General features: G+C 35.7%; 3 protein-coding genes and 1 long non-coding RNA gene across 6 annotated transcripts; 3 read left to right on the forward strand and 1 right to left on the reverse strand.

Annotated features, from left to right (window-relative positions):
• Positions 1–455: 455 nt before the first annotated feature.
• LOC123215456 (proline--tRNA ligase, cytoplasmic-like) lies at positions 456–5,743 on the forward strand. Of its 2 annotated transcripts, XR_006502052.1 has the most exons (13): positions 456–669; positions 1,268–1,343; positions 1,419–1,504; positions 1,770–1,862; positions 2,111–2,227; positions 2,560–2,747; positions 3,225–3,291; positions 3,720–3,842; positions 3,963–4,115; positions 4,453–4,737; positions 4,892–5,110; positions 5,200–5,475; positions 5,598–5,743. XR_006502052.1 is itself a non-coding variant. In XM_044635553.1 (12 exons), the coding sequence occupies exons 2-12, from the start codon at positions 1,283–1,285 to the stop codon at positions 5,356–5,358; spliced, it is 1,551 nt and encodes a 516-aa protein (XP_044491488.1). In that variant the 5' UTR covers positions 456–669; positions 1,268–1,282; the 3' UTR covers positions 5,359–5,545. The 2 variants fall into 2 exon arrangements, 1 of the variants encoding a protein (XP_044491488.1); XM_044635553.1 differs by lacking the exon at positions 5,598–5,743 and having other exon boundaries at positions 5,200–5,545.
• Positions 5,744–7,549: 1,806 nt separating this feature from the next.
• LOC123217099 (protein translocase subunit SECA1, chloroplastic) lies at positions 7,550–14,805 on the forward strand. Its single transcript, XM_044637876.1, has 20 exons — positions 7,550–8,078; positions 8,158–8,230; positions 8,353–8,559; positions 8,802–8,905; positions 9,025–9,204; positions 9,728–9,946; positions 10,260–10,373; positions 10,463–10,576; positions 10,818–10,985; positions 11,174–11,349; positions 11,748–11,808; positions 11,897–12,043; positions 12,212–12,307; positions 12,392–12,460; positions 12,680–12,781; positions 12,864–13,115; positions 13,245–13,312; positions 13,683–13,800; positions 14,054–14,293; positions 14,395–14,805. Exons 1-20 carry the CDS (start codon positions 7,689–7,691, stop codon positions 14,557–14,559), a joined length of 3,063 nt encoding a protein of 1,020 aa, XP_044493811.1. The 5' UTR covers positions 7,550–7,688; the 3' UTR covers positions 14,560–14,805.
• A 3,918-nt stretch (positions 14,806–18,723) lies between these two features.
• LOC123216652 (probable polygalacturonase) lies at positions 18,724–22,169 on the forward strand. 2 transcript variants are annotated; one of them, XM_044637146.1, is made up of 6 exons: positions 18,724–19,375; positions 19,903–20,220; positions 20,498–20,618; positions 20,695–20,869; positions 20,960–21,078; positions 21,218–22,169. In XM_044637146.1, the coding sequence occupies exons 1-6, from the start codon at positions 19,358–19,360 to the stop codon at positions 21,913–21,915; spliced, it is 1,449 nt and encodes a 482-aa protein (XP_044493081.1). In that variant the 5' UTR covers positions 18,724–19,357; the 3' UTR covers positions 21,916–22,169. The 2 variants fall into 2 exon arrangements, with proteins under 2 accessions (XP_044493081.1, XP_044493082.1); XM_044637147.1 differs by having other exon boundaries at positions 18,738–19,375; positions 21,008–21,078.
• Positions 22,170–22,356: 187 nt separating this feature from the next.
• On the reverse strand, positions 22,357–23,017 carry LOC123216653. Its single transcript, XR_006502264.1, has 2 exons — positions 22,862–23,017; positions 22,357–22,744 (listed from the first exon to the last, which is right to left on the reverse strand). It is a non-coding gene; the product is annotated as an uncharacterized LOC123216653 (long non-coding RNA).
• Positions 23,018–23,244: the final 227 nt, after the last annotated feature.

Genomic DNA, 23,244 nt, shown 5'->3' on the forward strand with positions numbered 1-23,244 from the left:
CTAAATTTTCATACTAAGGATTGATACCAAATATACGAGAATCATTTGTGTGTTGTAATCGATTATTTAAAATATGTTAAAGTTTAATTTTAATATATCGTAGAGAAATCTTAAATTTATATTTCATGTGCCTAATTTTTTTTAAGAAAATATAAATTTATACTCTTTTATTCATAAAATCCTGTTATATTAATTAAACTGTCAAACTATCTCTTTCGAGGTTTGGATGCCTCTTTTTTACCACTGGGGGCAAGCACTTCTTGATTTTGGTTAAGTAAAAGCTTGGTAGCTTCCGTGAGAGGAATCTATTTTTACAGCGGCGATACGTATCAGATGTCAAACGTCTGAGTGGATATGGTTCCACAGAGTTAGGAGTTAACCCACCCGCCCCGACCTGTGGACCCAAAACACCCACTACTCCAACAGGTCTTCAGCGATACTATTTATTTTTCATCAATTAAAACATAAAAAAAATAAAGAATATAAAATCATTTAAGAAAAGACAAAGAATTAGTTACTTGCGCAGGTCTAGGACTAGGGTTTATGTTTTACGCGCTTATATCGGTCTCTCTTTAGCTTTGATTAACGTTCATATTGTTTGAGAGGTTCTCTTATCTTTTTTCTGAAGAGTAAGGGAAAACGCTTCCGTTGAACAATCAGATCCGGACGGTAATTTCTCTCTCTTTCTCGTTAGTACTTTGTTTTGCGACTATCCCACTGGATGCATTTGAATTTTATTTTTTCTTTAAGATAGATGTCAAGAGTATAATGCATTTTAAGTTGTACTGTTGCGTTGAAGATTAATCTTAGTTTTTGTTACTAACTGATCCAACGAAGATATTAATGTCTTTGTTTTGCGTTGATTTAGTTAACCTTGGTAATATGTGAGCCCATTTTAGTTTTTTTAGTGGTTCACTATCTGTAGTGAATTCTTTTTCTATTATTGGAAGTTGATTTTAATTATTTCACCTCTCATTATTAATTCAGTGCCGAAATATAAGTTCACTAGTGGCTGAATTTTACTGGGTTTTGTATTCCGAATCAAGATGGCGTGCTTATTATTTGTTTTTATGAAATATCTATTCAGTAATTATTTATTTTTGAAAATTTTAATGTATGACAGTTATACTTTTTTTTTGTATTAATTGTCTACCCTTTGATTTATCCTTCTTTTTTTTTTTTTTTGCGCACCATCTTCTTTCTGTTTTGGGGCCTCAATCTCTAGTTAAGTTTTTTGATCCCTGTATTCTGTGGATATTGCGAGCAGGGTTTATTTGAGGATATGGCTGGCAGTGAGGAGAAACAATCTAAAGCTAAGGACTTTAAAGCCAAGCTGAGTGGCGGTGAGTATTACAATTATACATCTGATGTGCATACTAATGCTAGCACTTCTAATTTTATGTTGTTGATAATTCCAGGAGGGAAGAAGAAGGAGGTGAAGAAAGAGACCGGTTTAGGACTCTCACATAAGAAAGACGAGAACTTTGGGGAGTGGTATTCTGAGGTAAGTTGAGGTTCAATTTTTTTTTTTCTGTTTCTTTAATGGTTGTACACAAGCATACTTACATGTTTAATATAAGATTGATATATCATTTTGTCACATGTAAGAAAATTGTTAGACGTTCTTAGTTGATAGTCAAATATTTTCTGCATCTGGAGTTACATGATATAGTCATTTTGCTGCCTGGTGAGTTTAATAGTGATATCTAATCATACTTAGAGGACATTTGAACTCAGATCTTATTGTTCTGCCTTTACAATTTGCATAGGTTGTTGTGAATGGTGAAATGATTGAGTATTATGACATCTCTGGTTGCTATATTATAAGGCCTTGGGCAATGTCAATTTGGGAGACAATGCAGGTGAGTTTAAACTCTTTTTAGGTATTTACAATATATATATATATATATATATATATATATATATATATAATGATTATTCTTTATCATACGCACTTCTCACTTTCAAAAATTTTGATTTAATTGGGGCACCGTGTTTAATATTAATTTACTGATACTGCTGGCTATTTTTATGTGATTGGTCTCATACGCATTTCTCACTTTCAAATTGGAATTCTTTATGAATACTTATTATTGCTGTCAATGGGCAGAGATTCTTTGATCCAGAAATTAAGAAAATGAAGATCCAGAATTGTTACTTTCCTCTCTTTGTATCCCCTACTGTACTGCAAAAGGAAAAAGATCACATTGAAGGTTTTGCTCCAGAGGTAAAAATGTTACATTTTCATTATTATTTTTATTTTTTAAATTGTTACCCACCCTGGGTGGAAATTTTTTATTTTACCTTAAACTCATTTGTTTTTTTTTGAAAAGGATCCAATTCAATTAACATAGATGATTAATTATACTTGCTTCAGCGAGATTTTTCAGAAATCCGTCTATTTTCTGCTTTTGGAGAAATGATCAAGTGTGTAAACACATATATGTTGTTTCTTTTATGTGTGGAACTTACTTGACTTGTTTTATGTACAAAGTTGGGCATAAAATGTAACTTAACAAAAGCAATAAGTACCAACACTAGGGTCTTGGGGTTTCTCAGGTTGCTTGGGTGACAAAATCAGGGGAATCTGAATTGGAGGTTCCTATTGCAATCCGCCCAACTAGTGAAACAGTGATGTATCCCTACTATTCTAAGTGGATAAGGGGACACCGTGATTTGCCTTTGAAACTGAACCAATGGTGCAATGTTGTTCGATGGGAGTTCAGCAATCCTACCCCCTTTATCAGGTTAGTTTTTATTGGCATCAGAATTTCTGGTATCCTGTAGACATTTTCACTTTCTCCATGTTACAAATTATGCTCTATAGTTATTATGAGACTATGGAATTTGGTTGGCTTAAATATGTTATTGTAAAAGCTCCAGCTATTCCAAGTTAGTGCTGTTGATATAAAACCTCAAGTTTTAATTGCAATATTTTTCTGTTTGTGTTAGCTGAAACAAAAGTCTGTTTCCTTTTCTTTTTGATAGAAGATTTTTAATAGTTATCAATTATGCCATTTATAGGTATATTTATTCTTTTTGATGCCTAGAACAATCATGCAATTTATGTTCACCATCTTCTTGGAACATTCTTTCTGTTCATTTTTGGTATAAATTGGATCTGATAAAGCATTTAAGAATTTTATGGTTCAGTTACAATATATAAAATTTCTGATTTAAAATATCTTAGATTGCTATAGTAATTTGTTTGGCTTATGTTGTAGGAGTCGTGAATTTCTCTGGCAGGAAGGGCATACTGCTTTTGCAACAAAGGAGGAAGCAGATGCAGAGGTATTTGGCACTAAAATTTTTTATCTTAACGGCATTACAGTTTGTTCAATGTATCTCTTTAATAAGCTCCTCATATGTAAGAGATCAATGCATGCTTGTTTCATGACGATTTTACTTTCTTCTTGCCAGATTGGGATGTTAGCTCATCACTTCTCATGTTAGTTGTTTAAATAAAATTGGATTTAATACTTCTAATTTTATTTGTTGGAGTGAAAAAGGAGGTTTAGGAATGAATTCTTCTAAAGAATATAAGATTGGTGGAATTTACCTTAGTTGGGGTTTGAATTTGTATGGATAAGCTGGTTACATTTTTAACTCTGCATTTATATGTTGAACAGCATGGCTACTTCCCCTGCCTTTCTTTTCCTGGGTCATAGGTTATTAATGTATAGTTTTGTTTGATGGTCCTTAACTGTTGCCATTTTTAGGTCCTTGATATATTGGAGCTTTACAGACGTATTTACGAGGAATTCTTGGCAATTCCTGTTATAAAAGGCAAGAAGAGTGAGCTAGAGAAGTTTGCTGGTGGGCTTTACACAAAAAGTGTCGAGGTAAATTAACTGACCGCCATGTTTTGACTATCTTGCTCAGCAAGATTTGAAATGGTCAAACTGCTATTTGTTTGTCAATGTTTTATCTGAACTGAGAATGTTGCGTGTTCTCTGTGATAGGCATTTATTCCAAATACTGGCCGTGGTGTACAAGGTGCAACATCACATTGTTTGGGTCAAAACTTTTCAAAAATGTTTGAAATAAACTTTGAAAATGAGAAGGGAGAGAAAGCTACGGCCTGGCAGAACTCCTGGGCTTACAGTACCCGCACAGTAAGTTTTTGATATCTGTTACACGTTTGAGTTGAATAACTGTCACTTAATCTCTCTGCATTTCTTTGCAGTAGGAAAATATGAAATATTAAGGTTTCTTTTTATCATATTATTATTTTTTTTGTGGTTGATGTATTTCCCCCCTAACAGAAGTAAATATAATATTCCATAAGTTCCTTTCATTTTTTTTTTCTATTTTATCAAGGCTGGTCTCCATTAACTTTATAAGACAATCAGGAATTTGTTGTGAAATATTGTTCATAGCATATTAGTGCTGGTATTTTCTTCCACCAGATTGGTGCTTAACATGTTTCTTTTGTGTGCAATATTTCCACAGATTGGGGTAATGGTGATGGTTCATGGGGATGATAAAGGCTTGGTGTTGCCGCCTAAAGTAGCTTCTGTGCAAGTTATTGTGATTCCTGTGCCATACAAAGATGCTGACACTCAAGGAATTTTAGATGCCTGCAATGCCACTGTAGAAACCTTGTGTGAAGCGGGTATTCGTGCTAGTTCTGACTTTAGAGAGAACTACTCTCCTGGATGGAAGTACTCACACTGGGAAATGAAAGGTGTACCTCTGAGGATTGAAATAGGGCCAAAAGACTTGGCAAATAATCAGGTTATAACTATTTAGTCTACTTTATTATTTTTTAAGTTGCTAACATTTTCTTTGGTTTCAGTTATTCCCGATTTTGTTGCATACCTTATCCTCTGACAACGGAGGATAAGGTATTCCTGAACTTGAAAATGATGTACATCAATTTCATCTGTAGGTACGTGCTGTTCGACGTGACAATGGAGCAAAAGTTGATTTGTCGAGGGACTCTTTGGTTAAGAAAGTAGAAGAACTTCTTGAGAATATTCAAGATAGCTTGTTTAATGCTGCAGAGCAAAAACGAGATGCTTGCATTCAAATTGTAAAAACTTGGGATGAATTTGTGGCGGCTCTTGGCCAAAAAAAATTAATCTTGGCTCCTTGGTGTGATGAGGAGGTGATTCAATTGGCTTTTGTAATTAATTCTTCGGACTAGCATTATCTTTTCTCACAACCTTGCATTTTTATCTGTTGTTTTTTCTACAGGAGGTGGAGAAAGATGTTAAAGCACGAACCAAGGGTGAGATGGGAGCAGCAAAGAGCCTTTGTTCCCCACTGGAGCAGCCTGAAATGCCTGAAGGTACCATCTGCTTCGCCTCCGGGAAGCCTGCAACAAAATGGACCTACTGGGGCAGAAGTTACTAGAGTCTCAACTGAAGTTCCGTTGACACTGCATTTTGTCCATCTTCTTTTGTTTCTCCAATGTTTATGCAACTCACATCAAATTGCAGAGACTGACAGGATAGATTATAGATTTTGAAGGTTTTGTTTTTGGTTTTTGGTTTGTAATTATTTTATATTTTGATTATATTTAAGTTTTGGATATTTTCAATGGGCTAGTTTTTTTTTTTTTTTTTAATATCGGTTATCACTGTGGACGACAGGTTGCCAAATGATAATTTGGCATGCGGATCAACCACGCACGTGTGGGGGGTTGTAGTTGGAAATGTGAAGGATATGCCGATCTCAAGTAAAGTTAACATATAAGCTCAAAATTAATTTAAATCTTTAATGTGGAACATCTGATAACTAAATTGAGAAGTTATGTCATATTATTATTATTTTTTAATTAAAATAATATTTTTAGTTTGGATTTGCATTATAAAAATGAGTGAGTAAATATTCGAGTGCTACAGCTACTTGTGTAATTTGAGTTTTTTAGTAGTTTTAATTCAAACAGATAATAAGTGAAAGTGAAAGGCCAAAGGATTATTTTCGACACAAGTTTAGGAGTGATTCTAAAGTTACATCTATGAGGTTCAAAAAAATTTAAATTCTTATTTATAACGTAATTATTTTTAAAATTTTCTATGAGAGGTAAGGATAAAATTGTTATTTTATTAATAATATTAAAAAATATAAATTTATTATATTTTTTTTTATAATTTTTAAAAACTAATAACTTCATTCTCATTTAAAATTTTTTAATTTTAAAAAATTATATTTTTTCTCTAAATTTTTTTCACCTCTCCGACTATTATCTTCAACGTTGATGACTTTTTCTCTCTACTCTAAACTATTGATCGACACGTGAAAATAAATCTGGAACAAATGTTTTTGTCGAAGATTAAGAGATTTGACAAGATCTGTATAAAGAGATTCCTAATCTCTTTGTTGATGAAGAGATATAAAATTTCTTTGTGATTTTAAAAAAAAATTTTAGGTTTAAGAGAAAAATGTGATTTTTTAAAGTTAAAAAACTTTAAAATAAATAAATTATTAGTTTTTAAAGTTTACGAAAGAAAAAATAATAAAATTTATATATTTTTAATAATAATAAAATAATATTTTTATTTTTATTTTTAATAAAAAATTTTAATCTCAATTCATTAATAAGTGGTACTTTAAATTTTCCAAAGGCCAAACGACTATTTCCCACCCAAGGTTTAGCGTTTTCTCAAAAGTCCCCCCTTTAACTATGGAAACACCAAACACCCACCCATAGCCGGTTAGATTTAACCAAACCCTAACGGCTGAAAATTTTATCTCCTTTTGCCCCCCTAAACTTTAAAAACTGAAATTTTTCCCCCGCCTAAGTTTTAAAAAATGACAGTTTCACCCTAGGGTTTGGTTTTGAAATCTCCGGCGACCTCTCCGGCTCCGTTGCCGACAGCCGCTCCCTCCGAAGCAACCTCTCCTTCCGGCGATCTCTTTCCTCCCATTTGGAGGTCCGATCGGCGCCCAGAGACGCCGTGGGAGACGAAGACTTCGTCGGGAAGACGAAGTTCTTCGTCTTCCCAGACGAAGCCGATGCTGTCGTCCTCGTCTGGGAAGACGGTCGTCTTCCCAGAGGTCTTCTTCTGGGAAGACGATCGTCTTCCCAGACGAAGACGACGGCGTCGGCTTCGTCTTCCCGACGAAGTCTTCGTCTCCTACGGCGTCTCCGGGCGCCGATCGGACCTCCAAATGGGAGGAAAGAGATCGTCGGAAGGAGAGGTTGCTTCCGGAGGGAGCGGCCGTCGGCAACGGAGCCGGAGAGGTCGTCGGAGATTTCAAAACCAAACCCTAGGGTGAAACTGCCATTTTTTAAAACTTAGGCGGGGGGAAAATTTCAGTTTTTAAAGTTTAGGGGGGCAAAATAGATTCTATTTTAGTTTATTTTTAATATTATAGCTAAAATGACGATTTTACCCCTACCACCGTTAGGGTTTGGTTAAATCTAACTGGCCATGGGTGGGTGTTTGGTGTTTCCATAGTTAAAGGGGGGACTTTTGAGAAAACGCTAAACCTTGGGTGGGAAATAGTCGTTTGGCCTTTTCCAAATCCGGTGAATGTCTCCTAGACACCGTTGGATTCATTAAACATGTGCCACTTGTCTGCATGACTAAACCAGGGAGGTGTTACCTTATCTCAACGCCCCGATTTCTTTTTTCTCTCTTCCTCACATGTTTGATTCATTTTGAAAATGGCAGCAGAGCAGACCGCCAACAATTCAAGTAACGGTAAATGATTGTTTATCGGTTATAATCGTAATCATGGCGGCACCTCTATGCGACTCCGTTTTGCTGAATGGCTATCACCCTTCACTCTTTTCTTTCTCATCTAAATCCAACAAAATTCACTCCCATAATTCCCCCCTGGGTAAGCCGTGCCCCTTATCCCGATCTATAGCATCGAAATGGGCTACTAACAGACGTAGGCGGATGCCTGTAAAGGTAAAAGCTTCACTTGGAAGCTTAATAGGAGGGATTTTCAAAGGTACCGATACTGGTGAGTCCACTCGCCAGCAGTATGCACCCACTGTCTCCGCCATTAATAAATTGGAAGCCGAAATGTCATCGTTATCTGATTCACAACTAAGAGACAAGACTTCGGTGTTGAAGGAACGAGCTCAGCGAGGAGAATCTCTCGATTCTCTTTTACCTGTACGCCTTCTAATATTCATAGCTTTTCTGTTTTATTTATTTATTTATTTTTACAATCAATTAACTGATTACTTGGCAGGAAGCTTTTGCTGTTGTCCGAGAGGCTTCAAGGAGGGTTTTGGGTCTTCGACCCTTTGATGTGCAACTTATAGGTGTTATTACTGTTTTTTTCTTTTTAATATTCTATTCCACTTTAAATGATTAAACTTTCATGTGCATGCCAGTTGATCAGAGTCGGAATATACGTGTATCTATGAATTATAATTTCATGCAGGTGGCATGGTTCTTCATAAGGGCGAAATAACTGAAATGAGGACCGGAGAGGGAAAGACCCTTGTTGCTATTTTACCTGCTTATTTGAATGCATTAAGTGGGAAAGGTGTTCATGTTGTTACCGTCAATGATTATCTGGCCCGACGTGATTGTGAGTGGGTTGGTCAGGTTCCTCGATTTCTTGGATTGAAGGTTGGCTTAATCCAACGTATGTGTCCTTCTTTTGTGTTTCTTCTACTCCATTTCCTCCCAATTCTTCTTTTTTGATTAAGTGGATGCTTGGTCTGAGTAGTTGGAAATTAGTTGTGTTAAAGTGTATCCATTTTTCTCATTCTCGTTCTCATATTGGGTGGCAGTCATTGAGTTGTTAAACCGTATGTATCTTGTATAAGTTTTTTCTTTTTCCTTATTTTTTATTATAATCTAACCACTAGATGGTACTGTTGGCAGAGAACATGACTAGTGAGCAAAGAAGGGAGAATTACTTATGTGACATCACTTATGTCACTAATAGTGAGCTTGGTTTTGATTACTTGAGAGACAATCTTGCCACGGAAAGTAATTCTTGCTTTATCTGCTGATTATATTAACTATCATGTCATAGTGCTTACAGACACATAAGAACTTCTATTGCATTTCTACCCTAGTTAAATGTATATTCTTTCATGTACAGAGTGTTGAGGAGCTTGTCTTAAGGAATTTTAATTTCTGTATCATTGATGAGGTTGATTCCATCCTTATTGATGAAGCAAGAACACCTCTCATCATATCTGGACCAGCAGAAAAACCTAGTGATCGATATTATAAAGCTGCTAAAATAGCTTCAGTTTTTGAACGAGATATACATTACACTGTAAGGCTGCTATATTGTCTTTTTCCTTTTTTTCCCTATTGAAACTGTTGAATTTAATTTAGCACTTTGTATAATTCTACTAGTTTAGTTAATTTTATTATTCTAATTTATGCTTTGCACAAGTATAAGCTTAACTAGAGGTCTGTTTTTGGATGCTTATTTAGAACTCTGCAAGTATCATTTGGGTCAACATATGGATGCAATCCTAATCACTAATCAGTGACCTAATTTTTATGTTGGGGCTCATGAAAATTGAGAGGAATTTGTTTCTATGCATGCCATTAAATCAGGAATCATCGTAACTGTCACATGTTTAATCTTGCACTTGTTAATAGTACTGCTAGAGATCAAAGAGGTTTGTGAATGTAGCATTTGTCTATGGAGCATAAGATAGAGGCTTTAACTATCCTCTTGAGGTTAAATTACATTTCCTAGTTTATATAATCTGATTAGAAGTAACGTAAATCCAAATAGGTTAAATAGAATATGGTCTTCTCATGTACTTACAAGTTGGCTGTTGTAGGTGGAAGAGAAACAAAAAACAATTCTACTCACAGAGCAAGGCTATGCAGATGCTGAAGAAATTCTAGATGTAAAAGATTTGTATGATCCTCGAGAACAGTGGGCATCGTATGTGCTAAATGCAATTAAAGCGAAAGAACTGTTTCTTAGAGATGTTAACTATATAATCCGGGGCAAGGAGGTGCTTATTGTGGATGAGTTTACAGGTCGAGTTATGCAGGTGATTCTTTATACAAGCCTTCTTTCAGAAGCCGATAGAAATATGTACTCTGTACTCATTAAGTGCATTAGTTCTTTCATCCTATATATTGTCGTATCAGAATAAATTCTTATCAAAGAAATGTAACCACTTGTCCATAATTTATGGAAACACATGAATTCAGGATGTAGGATTTCTTGAATAGGGATTATGAATATCCATGAATTTAAAAGCAACATATTTGATATAAGCATTAAGGAAATATAGAGAATATGCAGAAATAGTTTTTACATGGACCCTGGCCATAATGGTGGTTACTTGTCTTTCCTATCAGGGTCGTAGATGGAGTGATGGACTTCACCAAGCAGTTGAAGCAAAGGAAGGTTTACCCATTCAAGATGAAACTGTAACCCTTGCATCAATTAGCTATCAGAACTTCTTTCTCCAGGTTGGACCAGCCTATCTCTTAGCTCATGAAATCAATCATTTCTGGAAAGTTATTTCTTTTTTATAATGCTTATATATGCACCATAACAGTTCCCAAAACTATGTGGAATGACTGGCACTGCAGCGACAGAAAGCACAGAATTTGAAAGCATTTACAAGCTTAAAGTCACGATTGTGCCTACAAACAAGCCTATGATTAGAAAGGTTAGTTATGGTTTGGCCTCCATCTGTGATTTTTTGACAATGATGCTGGTTATCTCTTGGGAGGAAGGTGTGGTTATTAGAAATTTGCATTACAGAAATTCATATTGGTAGTTTCAGTTCCAAATTTGGAAGTCTGAAAATCGTACTGCCTGAATATGTATTATTTCTGATTATTCTAGTAATTGAGGACATTGTTCAATGTCTACATAGTCCTTCATTTTCTCTTTCAATTTCATTTCAGGATGAGTCAGATGTAGTTTTCAGGGCAACCACTGGAAAATGGAGAGCTGTTGTGGTAGAAATTTCTAGAATGCACAAAACTGGTCGCCCTGTACTTGTTGGCACAACAAGTGTTGAGCAGAGTGACTCACTGTCAGAACAGTTGCAAGAAGCTGGAATCCCCCATGAGGTGTTGTATTGTGGGCTTTGAACTATACAACTCACAACTGTGCCTGCCAATTTACTTCTATTTTTATTTTAATAAATTTCCTGCTATTGCTGAGGTTCTTAAATAAATATAAATAAAATATAATATGTATATATAGTCTAAATTGGTCTTTCAATCAGGCAGTTTAATAGGTATTTGTGTTTCTGAAGGTTCTCAATGCAAAACCAGAGAATGTGGAGAGGGAAGCAGAAATTGTGGCACAGAGTGGTCGTCTAGGGGCAGTAACAATTGCTACCAATATGGCAGGCCGTGGAACTGATATCATCCTTGGTGGAAATGCTGAATTTATGGCAAGATTGAAGCTACGTGAGATGCTTATGCCAAGGTATCCTCTGATATATTAGCAATTAGTATGTTTCTATTAGCCTTTTGCTTAATACAAGTAGCGGTAACGTTGCATGGTGGTTAAATTGTTAAACTCTAATCTTATGGCTTGACATTGTTGTGTCAACATGTGCAAAATGAATTGGGTTTATATCATATATGTAACCATATTAATTCATGTATTATTACTTCCTATAATTTAATCTTAAGTATCAAGATTTACCTGCTGTGAGTGAGAAGAAGCCAATCTCACCATTTGTACCTTATTCTTGGAGTGTGTGTATGCTCTTTCCCACTCTAGTACTCTTCATGGGTGTTGCATAGGATAAATCAAACAGATTTTTTATGAAATTTTGCACAAATTTATTACGTGCTAAGGTGTGCATTACCTTGTCTCAGAGTTGTAAAACCAGCAGGAGTTTTTTCTGTGAAGAAACCCCCTCCAAAGAAGACATGGAAGGTTATTAGTTTTTCTTTTGGCATGTGAAAACTTTTCCACATAATGTAGCAACTTATTTTTACTTGGGACTTCTATTATCAAATTACAGGTGAATGAAAGTTTATTTCCCTGCAAATTATCCAATGAGAATGCCAAGTTGGCTGAGGAAGCTGTACAATTAGCTGTCAAAACTTGGGGTCAGAGATCATTAACTGAGCTTGAAGGGGAGGAGCGGCTATCTTATTGTTGTGAGAAGGTTAGATACTGAATCAAGAATATCATTATTGTCATTGCAGATTTATCTTTGTTCTGCTTCAAACTACTTTTTTCAATGTTTTTCTGATACTTTTCCTTTAAGCCTTTGGTGTTAGTCATTTCATCCTTAAGCAGCTAGATGGTAATTATCATATCTTTGCACCTTTAGGGCCCTGCTCAGGATGAAGTTATAGCCAAGTTGCGAAGTGCATTTCTGGAGATTGTTAAAGAGTATAAGATCTATACAGAGGAAGAAAGGAAGCAGGTTAGTCAGACTCCTGAATAAAATGTTACCTCGACTTTGCTTGTCGTTGATAATCGCAGTTCTTTTTATTCAATGCCATTGCAGGTTGTATCAGCTGGTGGACTGCATGTGGTGGGGACAGAACGCCATGAATCACGGCGAATTGACAATCAGGTTAAATTTGCAAATGATTTATCAAACTCAAACTGGACAGTCTGATATTTTTAATGTTTGAGAAAGAAGTTTTCATACCTTTTAGGTGCATATAATATGTAAAGGCAATATTGAAACTGAGCTTACATTCCATGGCTGTGCGGCTGTGAGATCAGCCACTGGGTACAAATGATTGTTGTCAAAGAGACTGAAACTAAACTTACTTTTTTTTTTCAACAGCTACGAGGTCGAAGTGGACGACAGGGTGACCCTGGAAGCTCCCGCTTTTTCCTAAGTCTTGAAGATAACATCTTTAGAATTTTTGGTGGAGACCGGATACAGGTTTTATATCTGATGCCAGTTTTCTAGTGATAAATGCTATCATAGAAAGTGGTTTACTAAAAGGTTCTTGATCAACTTGTAGGGTTTGATGAGAGCTTTTAGGGTTGAAGACCTACCTATTGAGTCCACAATGTTGACCAAAGCATTAGATGAAGCTCAGCGGAAAGTAGAGAACTATTTTTTTGATATTCGGAAGCAATTATTTGAGTATGATGAAGTCCTAAACAGCCAAAGAGATCGTATATACACAGAGAGACGGCGAGCCCTTGAATCTGATGATCTCCAATCTCTTGTTATTGAATATGCTGAGTTGACTATGGATGATATCTTAGAGGTGAACTGTTTTGGCCATTTATAGGCCTTATTTTGTTCATTTTCCTCTTCATTAGTGTCCTATAATCAATATATGTTAAATCCTGGAGGCTGGAAATATTATGTAGGTTTCAATTTTTGTGATGAATAGGCAAATATTGGTCCTGACAGGCCTAAGGAAAGCTGGGATCTTGAGAAACTGATTGCAAAACTTCAACAGTAAGCACCCTACTTTCTCTGAGCATCTTAGTTAGAAAAAGTCATATGCTTAACAATATTACAGCATGAATTCTTTCTGATGGATGATAATGTAATTTACAGTTCTCAAATTTTACATGGTACCATTTCAGTTTTTTCATGGTACTGATTCCATGGAAGTCTTCTTTTTCTTTTACTTAGTTATCTGCATGTTTTTATAGATATAGTGTTAATATCTTACCTGTTCAGGTTATTACAAATTATTAAGGGAGTGTTTTCTTTCATTGCTTGAATGATTGTAAGATAAGATCTTGTAATTTGTTATTGTAAAAGTCCTTGTTAGTATTGATCCCAATAGGAATTTGTGGACAAAAATATTATTGGAATGCAGGTACTGCTATCTGTTGAATGATTTGACCCCTGATCTACTGAGAAGCAAGGGCTCTAGTTATGAGGACTTGCAGGATTACCTCCGTCTTCGTGGCCGTGAAGCATATTTGCAGAAAAGGGTTAGTCTCTCTGACCTGAGAAAGATTTTCCTCTTCAGTCTGGAGCTCTGGTACTTGGGTTATTTAGTTCATTTTACTTAAATTAAAAGCAGAGGAAATTTGTGCAAAATTACTAGATACTACATTTAATATATAGAAGTTATAGATGTAGGATACATGTTGTTGACTGATTGTCCATTTGCATACGTTATTCCAGATATTGTAAACAATTGTTTTTTGTCTTGATTTCTGAGGGGTTTTTATTGTTTTTTAGGATATTGTGGAGGAACAAGCACCAGGCTTGATGAAAGAAGCTGAGAAATTCTTAATTTTGAGTAACATTGATAGGCTATGGAAAGAACATTTGCAAGCACTTAAGTTTGTTCAGCAAGCCGTTGGCTTACGTGGATATGCACAGCGGGATCCACTTATTGAGTATAAGCTTGAAGGCTATAATCTCTTCTTGGATATGATGGCACAAATAAGAAGAAATGTTATATATTCTATTTATCAGGTACATATTCAAACATAAAAACTTGTAGCTTTTGTTTTACACATTTCTTAGTTACTAATTTTCCTTCTTTTGGTATTTTGCCTGGGTTTGATATTTGGTAGTTCAAACCTGTGTTGGTCAAAATGGATGAGGAGAAAGCACAGAAGAATGATAAATCAAGAAAGCCCATTAGTAATGGTAGGGGTAGTAGTAAGGACCCTAATCCTGATCCAGTTGGTGCAGTTGAGTCGTCTTCATCAGTTTCTGGTCCGCAATCTGGGGCATAACATTATCAGCAAGGAAAGATTCTATCCATAATTTTTTATTAGCATAGGAAGGAGTTTTGTTACTTGAATATGCTGTGTCAGTCTATAGCCTGTTATCATTTGTTGTATGTTAGAATCTGATCCATGTACATGGCAAAATTAAAAACCCTGTCAATTGTACAATTAAGGAACCACACGGAATTAGAATCAAAAGAATTTCAAAACTATTGTACAACTTTTTGTTTTAAAATACCCTTAATCTTCCAATTTCTTAGCTCCTTCCTCCGCCGTATAAGATCGTATTTAAACCTCCCATGGTTCAGAAGTCTATGTCTATTTGGCCATGTTAGATTATTCCTTGTTTGATGCAGTCATTTTTTTACTTCACCGTATAGAATCTTCAGATTGTTGACAGGATGCAACAGCCATCTCTGACAACTTCAGGCACTGGCTTTCAAGATGGATTCCACTGCCTTTGTGGAATTTTCTTGACAATTTGATTGATGGCATTTCCTTTAGCTTAAGTCGAGTGAGATCTCAATGAATGATTAAATAAAAAGAAATTTTTTTTACAGTAAATGCTGAATATTCTAACAACCATAGGACATAAAATCTGTATGTCATGGTCCCCTTTACCTTTATCCCAATGGCAATTGCTGTTTTAGGTTGAGAAGTTCAACTAATCTTAGAGGTCCACCTTTTTAATCTTTGACAAAGATCACTGGGACCTTCCTAGATAAGGCCAAGGCAATCAGCAGCTACTGATATTACCTAACAACAAAATGCCAGGTTAATTAGCATCATTTAATCATAACTTTTAAGTAATATCTTAATAACAGAATCATTTCTTCAAATCAAAAAATAGATTATTCACGAGAAAAATTTTAAATCTGCAATATGCATGCAACCTTAGTCATCTTGTCTTCATCCTCGTCCTTATTCTTATTGGATAATCCCCTTTATGTTCAGAGAGATACCGGGCGAGAACCCGATTTTAAAAACCAAATTGCCATTCCTAGATTTTGCACTGCACACTACCAACTCGACCGAAAGCTCCAATGGTTTTATTTTATTCTACTAAAAGCCTTAAAAGTCACTCAACAACCAAAAAAAGAATGGCCCAAAAATCAAATACGGGATTTTGGGCTTCATTGAACAAGATAGTCCTCAAAGCCCAAAAGGGTTCCAAACATGTTGGGCAAGTGCTTAAAGATGTGGTGCGGGCCACATTGTTGGTCCCCCGGCTCCGATCTTGACCGACTGCTGGGTTTAAGTACTGAGTGCACATGATCAAGAAAAATACACACCATGTACGGACATCTATTTGTTAATTTCATCTTCCTGGGAAGACTAGAGACAAATTGAGGATTGGTCCCCATATCCTTGCATGTTTTGCCGCCTGATTATTCCATAAAGACTCAAAATCACACATCAATATCTTAAGATTACTATGATTAATGCATGGTAAAGTTAAACCATGAAAAACTTTTAATAGTACAAGATACCAAGTGATCCTGCTAAAGATCTTTTTGAATGAAGCCAAAAGAAATAAAGACTATAAGTTAATTGAGTTGGTAAATAGATCCAAAAACAATTTATTATGATTAAATGGTTTGGCAGCCCCATCAATCAAATGTTGCACTAAGCAGGGGAATATTCATGGACTCTGCCCACCTCACCTCTGTTCATTCAATTCAATAATTAACAACAGACCAATGTAGAAGAGATCAGCAACCGCATAAAAACACTCAGTTGTCATGATTTAGTATGGGTCACAACAACTTTCAATACTTTTAGCTGTAAACTAGGTACTGGTTAGGCCTAACAATTAATTTCCAAACTACTAAATCTTCCTATTATTTGAGACTTGCTGGTAACATAATATAAAAAGAGCAATCCTGCGTATACACAGTTTCATATACATAATTTTCTGTGTATCTAGTTACTCTGATATATAAAAGATTGTTCTATTTGGATTCTCTCTTGGTTATTGTATGGTGAGGTCTCCTGTTTTGCTTGGCAAATATGCCATCTACCTTTCTTTGGGTGTAATTGTACAAATTAAGTTACCCATTAAAATTAAACTTGGATCATTCAGAATTATTGTGTATGAGTATGCGTGTATGAGTGACAGAAATCATAATTATTAAGCAAAGTTTACAGCTAAAACAGGGATTAAATTGCAGGTTAATTATGAATAATTAAGGATGTGGAGCTGTAAAAAATTGTTGCTCATTACAGAAGCAAGTAAAGCATAATTGATGCGGAAGATTCAACTGTCTCATTCCATTCTTAAAAAGCACTTTATTACTACGAAATCACATGATAGTTAGGTTTTATTTACGTAATCCTTTAAAAATTTCAGTTTTGGATGAAATTAATAATAACGCAGAAAAGCTGAGTAGACATGTTCAATGAATCTTGTTCCCCCATTTCTTCTTTTACGGGACTAAAGCAATTATGCATACGTATGTAAATGCAAATGCAACTGCTTGCAGTTGGATCCTGTCACTTGGTAATATTGACATATATATCTATATCTATATATATATATACACACACACACATATAGAGTATGTATGTATATTCTCCCTTTTAAACCCATCAAGGGTTATGTTTGGTTGATGGGGCTTTGGATACCTGACTTCTGAAACCCAACGTTTTATTCTAAGTAGCACGGAAACTTATAACAGGATGCGTTTCCACGTTTCGGAAACGTTTCCGTTTCCGAAACTCTCCGAAACTTGTAGGAAACGTTTCGGGTCATTTCAAAATTTTTTGAAAAATTTTAAAACACGTTTATTTTAGAAGAAAAATCGTGAAATCGATTAAACACATATCTTTTATATTTTCAAATAAAAAATATCTTTAAATCTCATATTGAATTCATCTCCTCTCTACTTTTTGATATGTTACTCATCTCTTCTCCAACATATCATATAGATTGATGTGTATTGTTATTTTTTTCTTAAATATCTATATGCGTTTACTTAAGAACAATTTACAATAGGTTCTATGATTATATTTTATAGTATTTTTTCTCTTCATTCTTTTTTTATTATTTATTTTTATATTATATAAGTTTATATATTTTTATTATAAAAAAATTAGTATTTATAAAAAAACCCTTATATTTTCATATTTATAAGTTTCCCCACGTTTCCGTTTCCTATATTTTTTAAAAAATGCGTTTCCACGTTTCCGTTTCCGCGTTTCCACGTTTCTCCGTTTCCGTTTCCGTGCTACATAGGTTTTATTACATGCTTTGATTATATATAGATATATATGTGTATATATATACACACACACACACATATAGAGTATGTATGTATATTCTCCCTTTTAAACCCATCAAGGGTTATGTTTGGTTGATGGGGCTTTGGATACCTGACGTCTGAAACCCTACGTTTTATTACATGCTTTGATTAAGACTTCCTTTTGCATCTTCCTTGTCCTGCTCTGGACTTTGTCCCCTTCTTTATAGACAAATTTTCTTAATAGCTCTTACTACTGAAGAATAACTCATATTTGGTTGTGAGTATTTTTCCTGTAACTACCGCAAATGGTCATCTTTAATCTTTATCATCGTTTAAACATCCACAAAATCATCCTGTTTAACTCAGATTAAGCATAATTCAATCTATTGTAAAATGTTAAGGTTTCCTTTTCGGAGTTAAATCTGTGATAGGAGGCGAGTGGGGGAGTGGTCCCATGTCCAAAGCAAACGTAGTAGCCCACAGTTTACCTGTTGAGAGGTTAGTCGCAGAGACAAAGCCATTTTGGTCATTGGTCAAGGCTGTTATGGTCTTTCTTTCTGTATAAAGCCACTAAGTAATTACCTTAAAAAATGTTTTGACCGCCTTTAAGAGGATGAAGCACTCGGGATTAGTATTGGGAAAGCAATATTTGTCAGTTACAAGATTAACAAAGACAAAGGGTTGAAATTAATTAAGTTAATTTATTTGTTTTTGAAGCCAAATTGATTGGATGTTGCCGTTTCCCCTTGGAATTGTTATGCTTTGGCCTGCCTGCCAGCGCCAATTCCCATATCGAACATCTAGCCAGCTTTGGCCTCTGTTTTATAAGCTAGCTCTTGTCTATGTCTTGTCTTTCCTCCACAGCTGCGCTCTCAGTCTCAGCTCTCTTTTGCATCACTGATTCATAAAACTGAACCAAACAAAACACTTTGCCAACTGTTTAGCCAGAGACAGAGAGAGGAACCAGTTAAAGTTCTTTTTCTTCGGACTGATATTAAAATCCTTACAAATGAATATGAAAATTTAATATTGCCACATGAGTTAGAGAGATAAGACTGTGATGCCAATTCTCAACCCAGGTTATAAAAAGGCTACAGCTAGTGCTTTTTAAAACAGAATCAAACACACAAGCGTATATGGCTATATTGTTGCTCGATCATCCAGAGTCACTTCATATTGTCTAGACTGTGATAAAAAACTGGAGAGAGAGAGAGAGAGGGGGGTAATGGAGGAGCAGGTAAAGACACAAGAGGGACCTACTGCTTATATTTTGGCGGGCATCAACAGTCGCTGTCAATGATTTTTAGCTTTGAGTGGTGGTGGTGGTGGTTTCACTCAATGGCCCATCTAATCACTCAAACACACACATTTTGCATATTTTGCTGGAGAGAGATTTTGATTTAAAACCAACCATCCTCATCGACCTTTCTCTTTATTTCTTTGTTATTTTGTTCATAAAGGAATAAGTAGGTGCAAGTCATTGTGTGGTTTTGTGAAACAAAGAGAACAAAGGGATTTGTTAAGCTGCTTGGACGAAGACCAAAACAGCAGATCTCAATCATATGAAGAGATCTTTCACTGTAAGTTATTACTTCCCTGTTTTTATCTCTGCTTGTTCTGTTTTGCTCGTTGCTTCACTACTCCTAACACTGAATTCTACACAAAGATCTGAAAATGGTGTTTAAGAAAATCTGTCAAGTATAAACTGAGCAGAATCATCTCAATTCAGTTACATATTCTTTGGCTCGAAAAAACTGATTTTTTTTGTTATTTTCTTTTCTGGTGGAGGTGGACACTGGAATTGATTAGCTGGTTTTTTCCTTTGTGTTAAAGCGTGAAATATGTGAAGATCACATATTTTGCATGACTTAGGTTGATAAAGTTGCACATTTTACTACTTTACAGCGTTTCAATTAGCCCATCAGCTAACAGTGTGGCTGTTGATCCACAGTATGGCTTCTTCTGTTGTCTATATTCCCATTTCCAGATTACCTAATATAACTAAATTGCTCGTCACATGATTAATTAGCAATGCATGAGAAAGGAAATTGCTTATTAGGGCTTAATGTTATGTATAATTAATCTTTTGTGAAATGTTCCATTTTAGCTAGTGGATGTGCTTCTGGTACTAGCATTCTTGAGTGATGCTTCATGGGATGTCAAGGGCAGCTCACAGTGCAGACAAACAAACTCAGAGGTGATTAGGCCTCACAGTGTTTCTATCGCTGAATTTGGAGCTGTTGGAGATGGTGTCACTCTTAACACCAAAGCCTTTCAGAATGCTATATTCTATCTCAATTCATTTGCTGACAAGGGTGGGGCCAAGCTTTTTGTCCCAGCAGGAAGGTGGTTGACAGGAAGCTTCGATCTCATCAGTCATTTAACCTTGTGGTTAGATAAGGATGCAGTGATCCTTGGATCTACAGTAAGCTTTCTTCTTCTCCTAAAAAGACATCTCTTGATGCCTTTAACATTTTTGCATACTAGCTGCACTTGCCCTTATTTGGATTATTAGGAATTAAATTATGGCTAGGAAATATTGGTGATCATTAATGCTTCAATTCCAGTTGGAGGAGTTTTTCCAGATCTTGAAATAGTTTGATCTCCACGTTCAATTTGGTAGTAGTCTAATAGTGGCATTGAGGCAATTGGTACATTATCATGGCACATAATGCTGAAAAGCTAACTCTGCACTGTTTCAGAAATCAGATGATTGGCCAGTTATTGATCCTCTACCATCATACGGCCGTGGTAGGGAGTTGCCTGGTGGAAGACATCGAAGCCTTATATATGGACGCAATTTGACCGATATTATTATAACAGGTTAGAGATATTAATAAACAGACATCTACTGAATAGATTATGTTTATGTCCTGATGCCACTGGTTACTCCATTTAGGTGACAATGGAACTATCGATGGTCAAGGCAAGATATGGTGGAAGTGGTTTCAAAGTGGAACCCTGGATTATACCCGACCCCATCTGGTTGAATTGATGAACTCCACTGGTGTTGTCATCTCAAATTTGACCTTCTTAAATTCACCATTTTGGACTCTCCACCCTGTATACTGCAGGTTTGTCCTCTTTGAAGGGATTTCTGTTAATTTCTTGACCTGTTGAATTCAAGTATTCTTGTCACCAATTTAAACTGTACAAAAGTGAAGCTTTTATGAATTAGGGGGAGAGTTGAGACTGTTTTTCTGGATGAACAGCCATGTTAAAGTGCGGAATGTCACTATCCTTGCTCCACTCGATTCACCCAACACAGATGGGATTGATCCAGGTAATATTCTGTCTTAATTATATGGCACAAGCATTTTACCACATCATTTTATTATCCACATCTCAACTTAAATCCAAATCACTTTCCTGTTCTGATTATGAATTCCCAATTTCTTAACTAATCATTTAAATGCATCCAGACTCTTCTGATGATGTTTGCATTGAGGACTGCTATATTAGCACTGGTGACGATCTGATTGCCATCAAAAGTGGGTGGGACGAATATGGGATTTCATATGGTCGTCCCAGTAGAGGAATTATCATTAGTGGGCTCATCGGAGAAACTCAACTGGGAGCAGGCATTGCAATAGGAAGTGAGATGTCTGGAGGCGTATCTGAAGTGCATGCAGAAAATCTCCAATTTTTCAACACAGTGACAGCTATTAGAATAAAGACTTCCCCTGGAAGGGGCGGTTATGTGAGAAATATATACATCTCAAATGTGACCTTAGATCATGTAGACGTAGCTATAAGGTTTACGGGTCACTATGGGGATCACCCAGATGAGTTATTTGATTCAAACGCTCTCCCTATAATAGAAAGGATTACAATGAAAGATGTCAGTGGGAAGAATATAAAGATGGCAGGCCTCCTGGAAGGTATAGAAGGGGACACTTTTCTCAACATTTGCTTATCAAACATTACCCTTAATGCAATCTCAGAGTCTCCATGGAATTGCTCTTATGTTGAAGGATACTCCAACCATGTTACCCCAGAAACCTGTGATTCTCTGAAGGAGAGTATCTTCCCCAAGCATTACTTACATTGTTACTATTTATCCAGACATTTGCGGAGTTCAAGTAATCAAAACAGAGGTGCTCGGTTATGGTCTTGGTAAATAACGAAACATAGCATCTACTTGCCGGTGAAATCACCTTCTTCTGTGAATGTTGAATTTTAGTTGGAAATTTGATTCAACTCAGGTACCCAAAGATTGATTGCCTGTCATAAGTTGAGTGGAGTTGCTCCTCTGTGGTTGTTGACGTGCGAGATGGTATTGAGAAAAGATTGTTTCTTGTAACTTTGTGTGCAGTAACAAATAATTGAGTGATTATAAGAAAGTGAAGATAGAATGAATTTACTAGTTGAAAACTTCTCTTCTTTTGTCTGTCTTTTTTTTCTCTGAAATTTCGACTAACAAATGAATGATGATTACAAGAAAATCAAGATGGAATAATGAACACGAAAAGGATGGCAATTCTGTTCTCTGGAAGGCCATGCTTCCATTGATCCTTTTACAGAAAAAATAAAGCTTGATATAAAAATGCTGAATCCACCATTTCTAAGATTAAGAAAGATTTATTTATGAGATCAGTTTTGTTGAACCACACTTAGTACAAAGGAATATTTGCTATATTGGACAAAAGATGTTACCATCTGCAACTCTGAAAATTCAGTTCAAATCAATGGATGTCGTAGACATTCCTCCATACAAATCAATGCAGTGTACAAAAATATGCTGCTATGTCAGATTGTGTTCGAAATGCATATACTAATAAAAACAACAGACCTGGGGAAGCAGAATGCGGAAGTAACCAAACTTGTATGCTTAACTGAAACACAACCAATATCATAGATGAAGTCCTACAAGGCGCCATTTGTAATAACCTTCCTAATGAGAATCACGTGAAAGAAGAAAAGCTGTCCCATTGCTGCTGCACCATGAGCTGCCATTAGGGCCAAGAAAACCCGTAAAATTTCCAGGAGTTAAAGACAAATGATAAAGAAAAACTTGAATTTAAATAGATTCTTCTAACTACTGCCCCAGGAAAGAAAGACCAAACCTAATATTACCGATATGGTTGCCAGAACCCCTCTTGGGAACTCTATATAAAATTCAGATTTGTTGAATTCAACTTCAGATTCAACAAGTATATTAAGAGATTTGACTGAGAATACCCAAAGTTCCGTTCACTTGAAAATATATATAATTCTAGCGAGAATACCTTCAGATTTGGTGACAAAATCTTTAAATTTTGCCATAAATGGAGATTAACATGAAAACCAAATATGACACTTGAAAGAATAATCTAGAGTGTAACATAGGGCAACGAAAACTGCATTTTTATATTGAACTCAAAACAAAGCCATTTTATTTTTGACTTGCAAGCCATCTTGAGCCGAGACACAACCACCACCTCAAACTAAGCTCATTAACATATACAAG

Source organism: Mangifera indica, chromosome 5 (genome assembly GCF_011075055.1).
Source record: "Mangifera indica cultivar Alphonso chromosome 5, CATAS_Mindica_2.1, whole genome shotgun sequence".
Classification (NCBI taxonomy): domain Eukaryota; kingdom Viridiplantae; phylum Streptophyta; class Magnoliopsida; order Sapindales; family Anacardiaceae; genus Mangifera; species Mangifera indica.

Coding starts and splice junctions, on each gene's coding strand:
- LOC123215456 (XM_044635553.1), top strand. CDS start 1,283: ATGGCTGGCAGTGAGGAGAAACAATCTAAAGCTAAGGACTTTAAAGCC. Junction 1,344..1,418: donor TAAAGCCAAGCTGAGTGGCG/GTGAGTATTACA, acceptor TGATAATTCCAG/GAGGGAAGAAGAAGGAGGTG. Junction 4,116..4,452: donor GGGCTTACAGTACCCGCACA/GTAAGTTTTTGA, acceptor ATATTTCCACAG/ATTGGGGTAATGGTGATGGT.
- LOC123217099 (XM_044637876.1), top strand. CDS start 7,689: ATGGCGGCACCTCTATGCGACTCCGTTTTGCTGAATGGCTATCACCCT. Junction 9,947..10,259: donor TTACAGGTCGAGTTATGCAG/GTGATTCTTTAT, acceptor CTTTCCTATCAG/GGTCGTAGATGGAGTGATGG. Junction 12,308..12,391: donor CAGAGGAAGAAAGGAAGCAG/GTTAGTCAGACT, acceptor ATGCCATTGCAG/GTTGTATCAGCTGGTGGACT.
- LOC123216652 (XM_044637146.1), top strand. Junction 20,221..20,497: donor CAGTGATCCTTGGATCTACA/GTAAGCTTTCTT, acceptor GCACTGTTTCAG/AAATCAGATGATTGGCCAGT. Junction 21,079..21,217: donor CACAGATGGGATTGATCCAG/GTAATATTCTGT, acceptor AAATGCATCCAG/ACTCTTCTGATGATGTTTGC.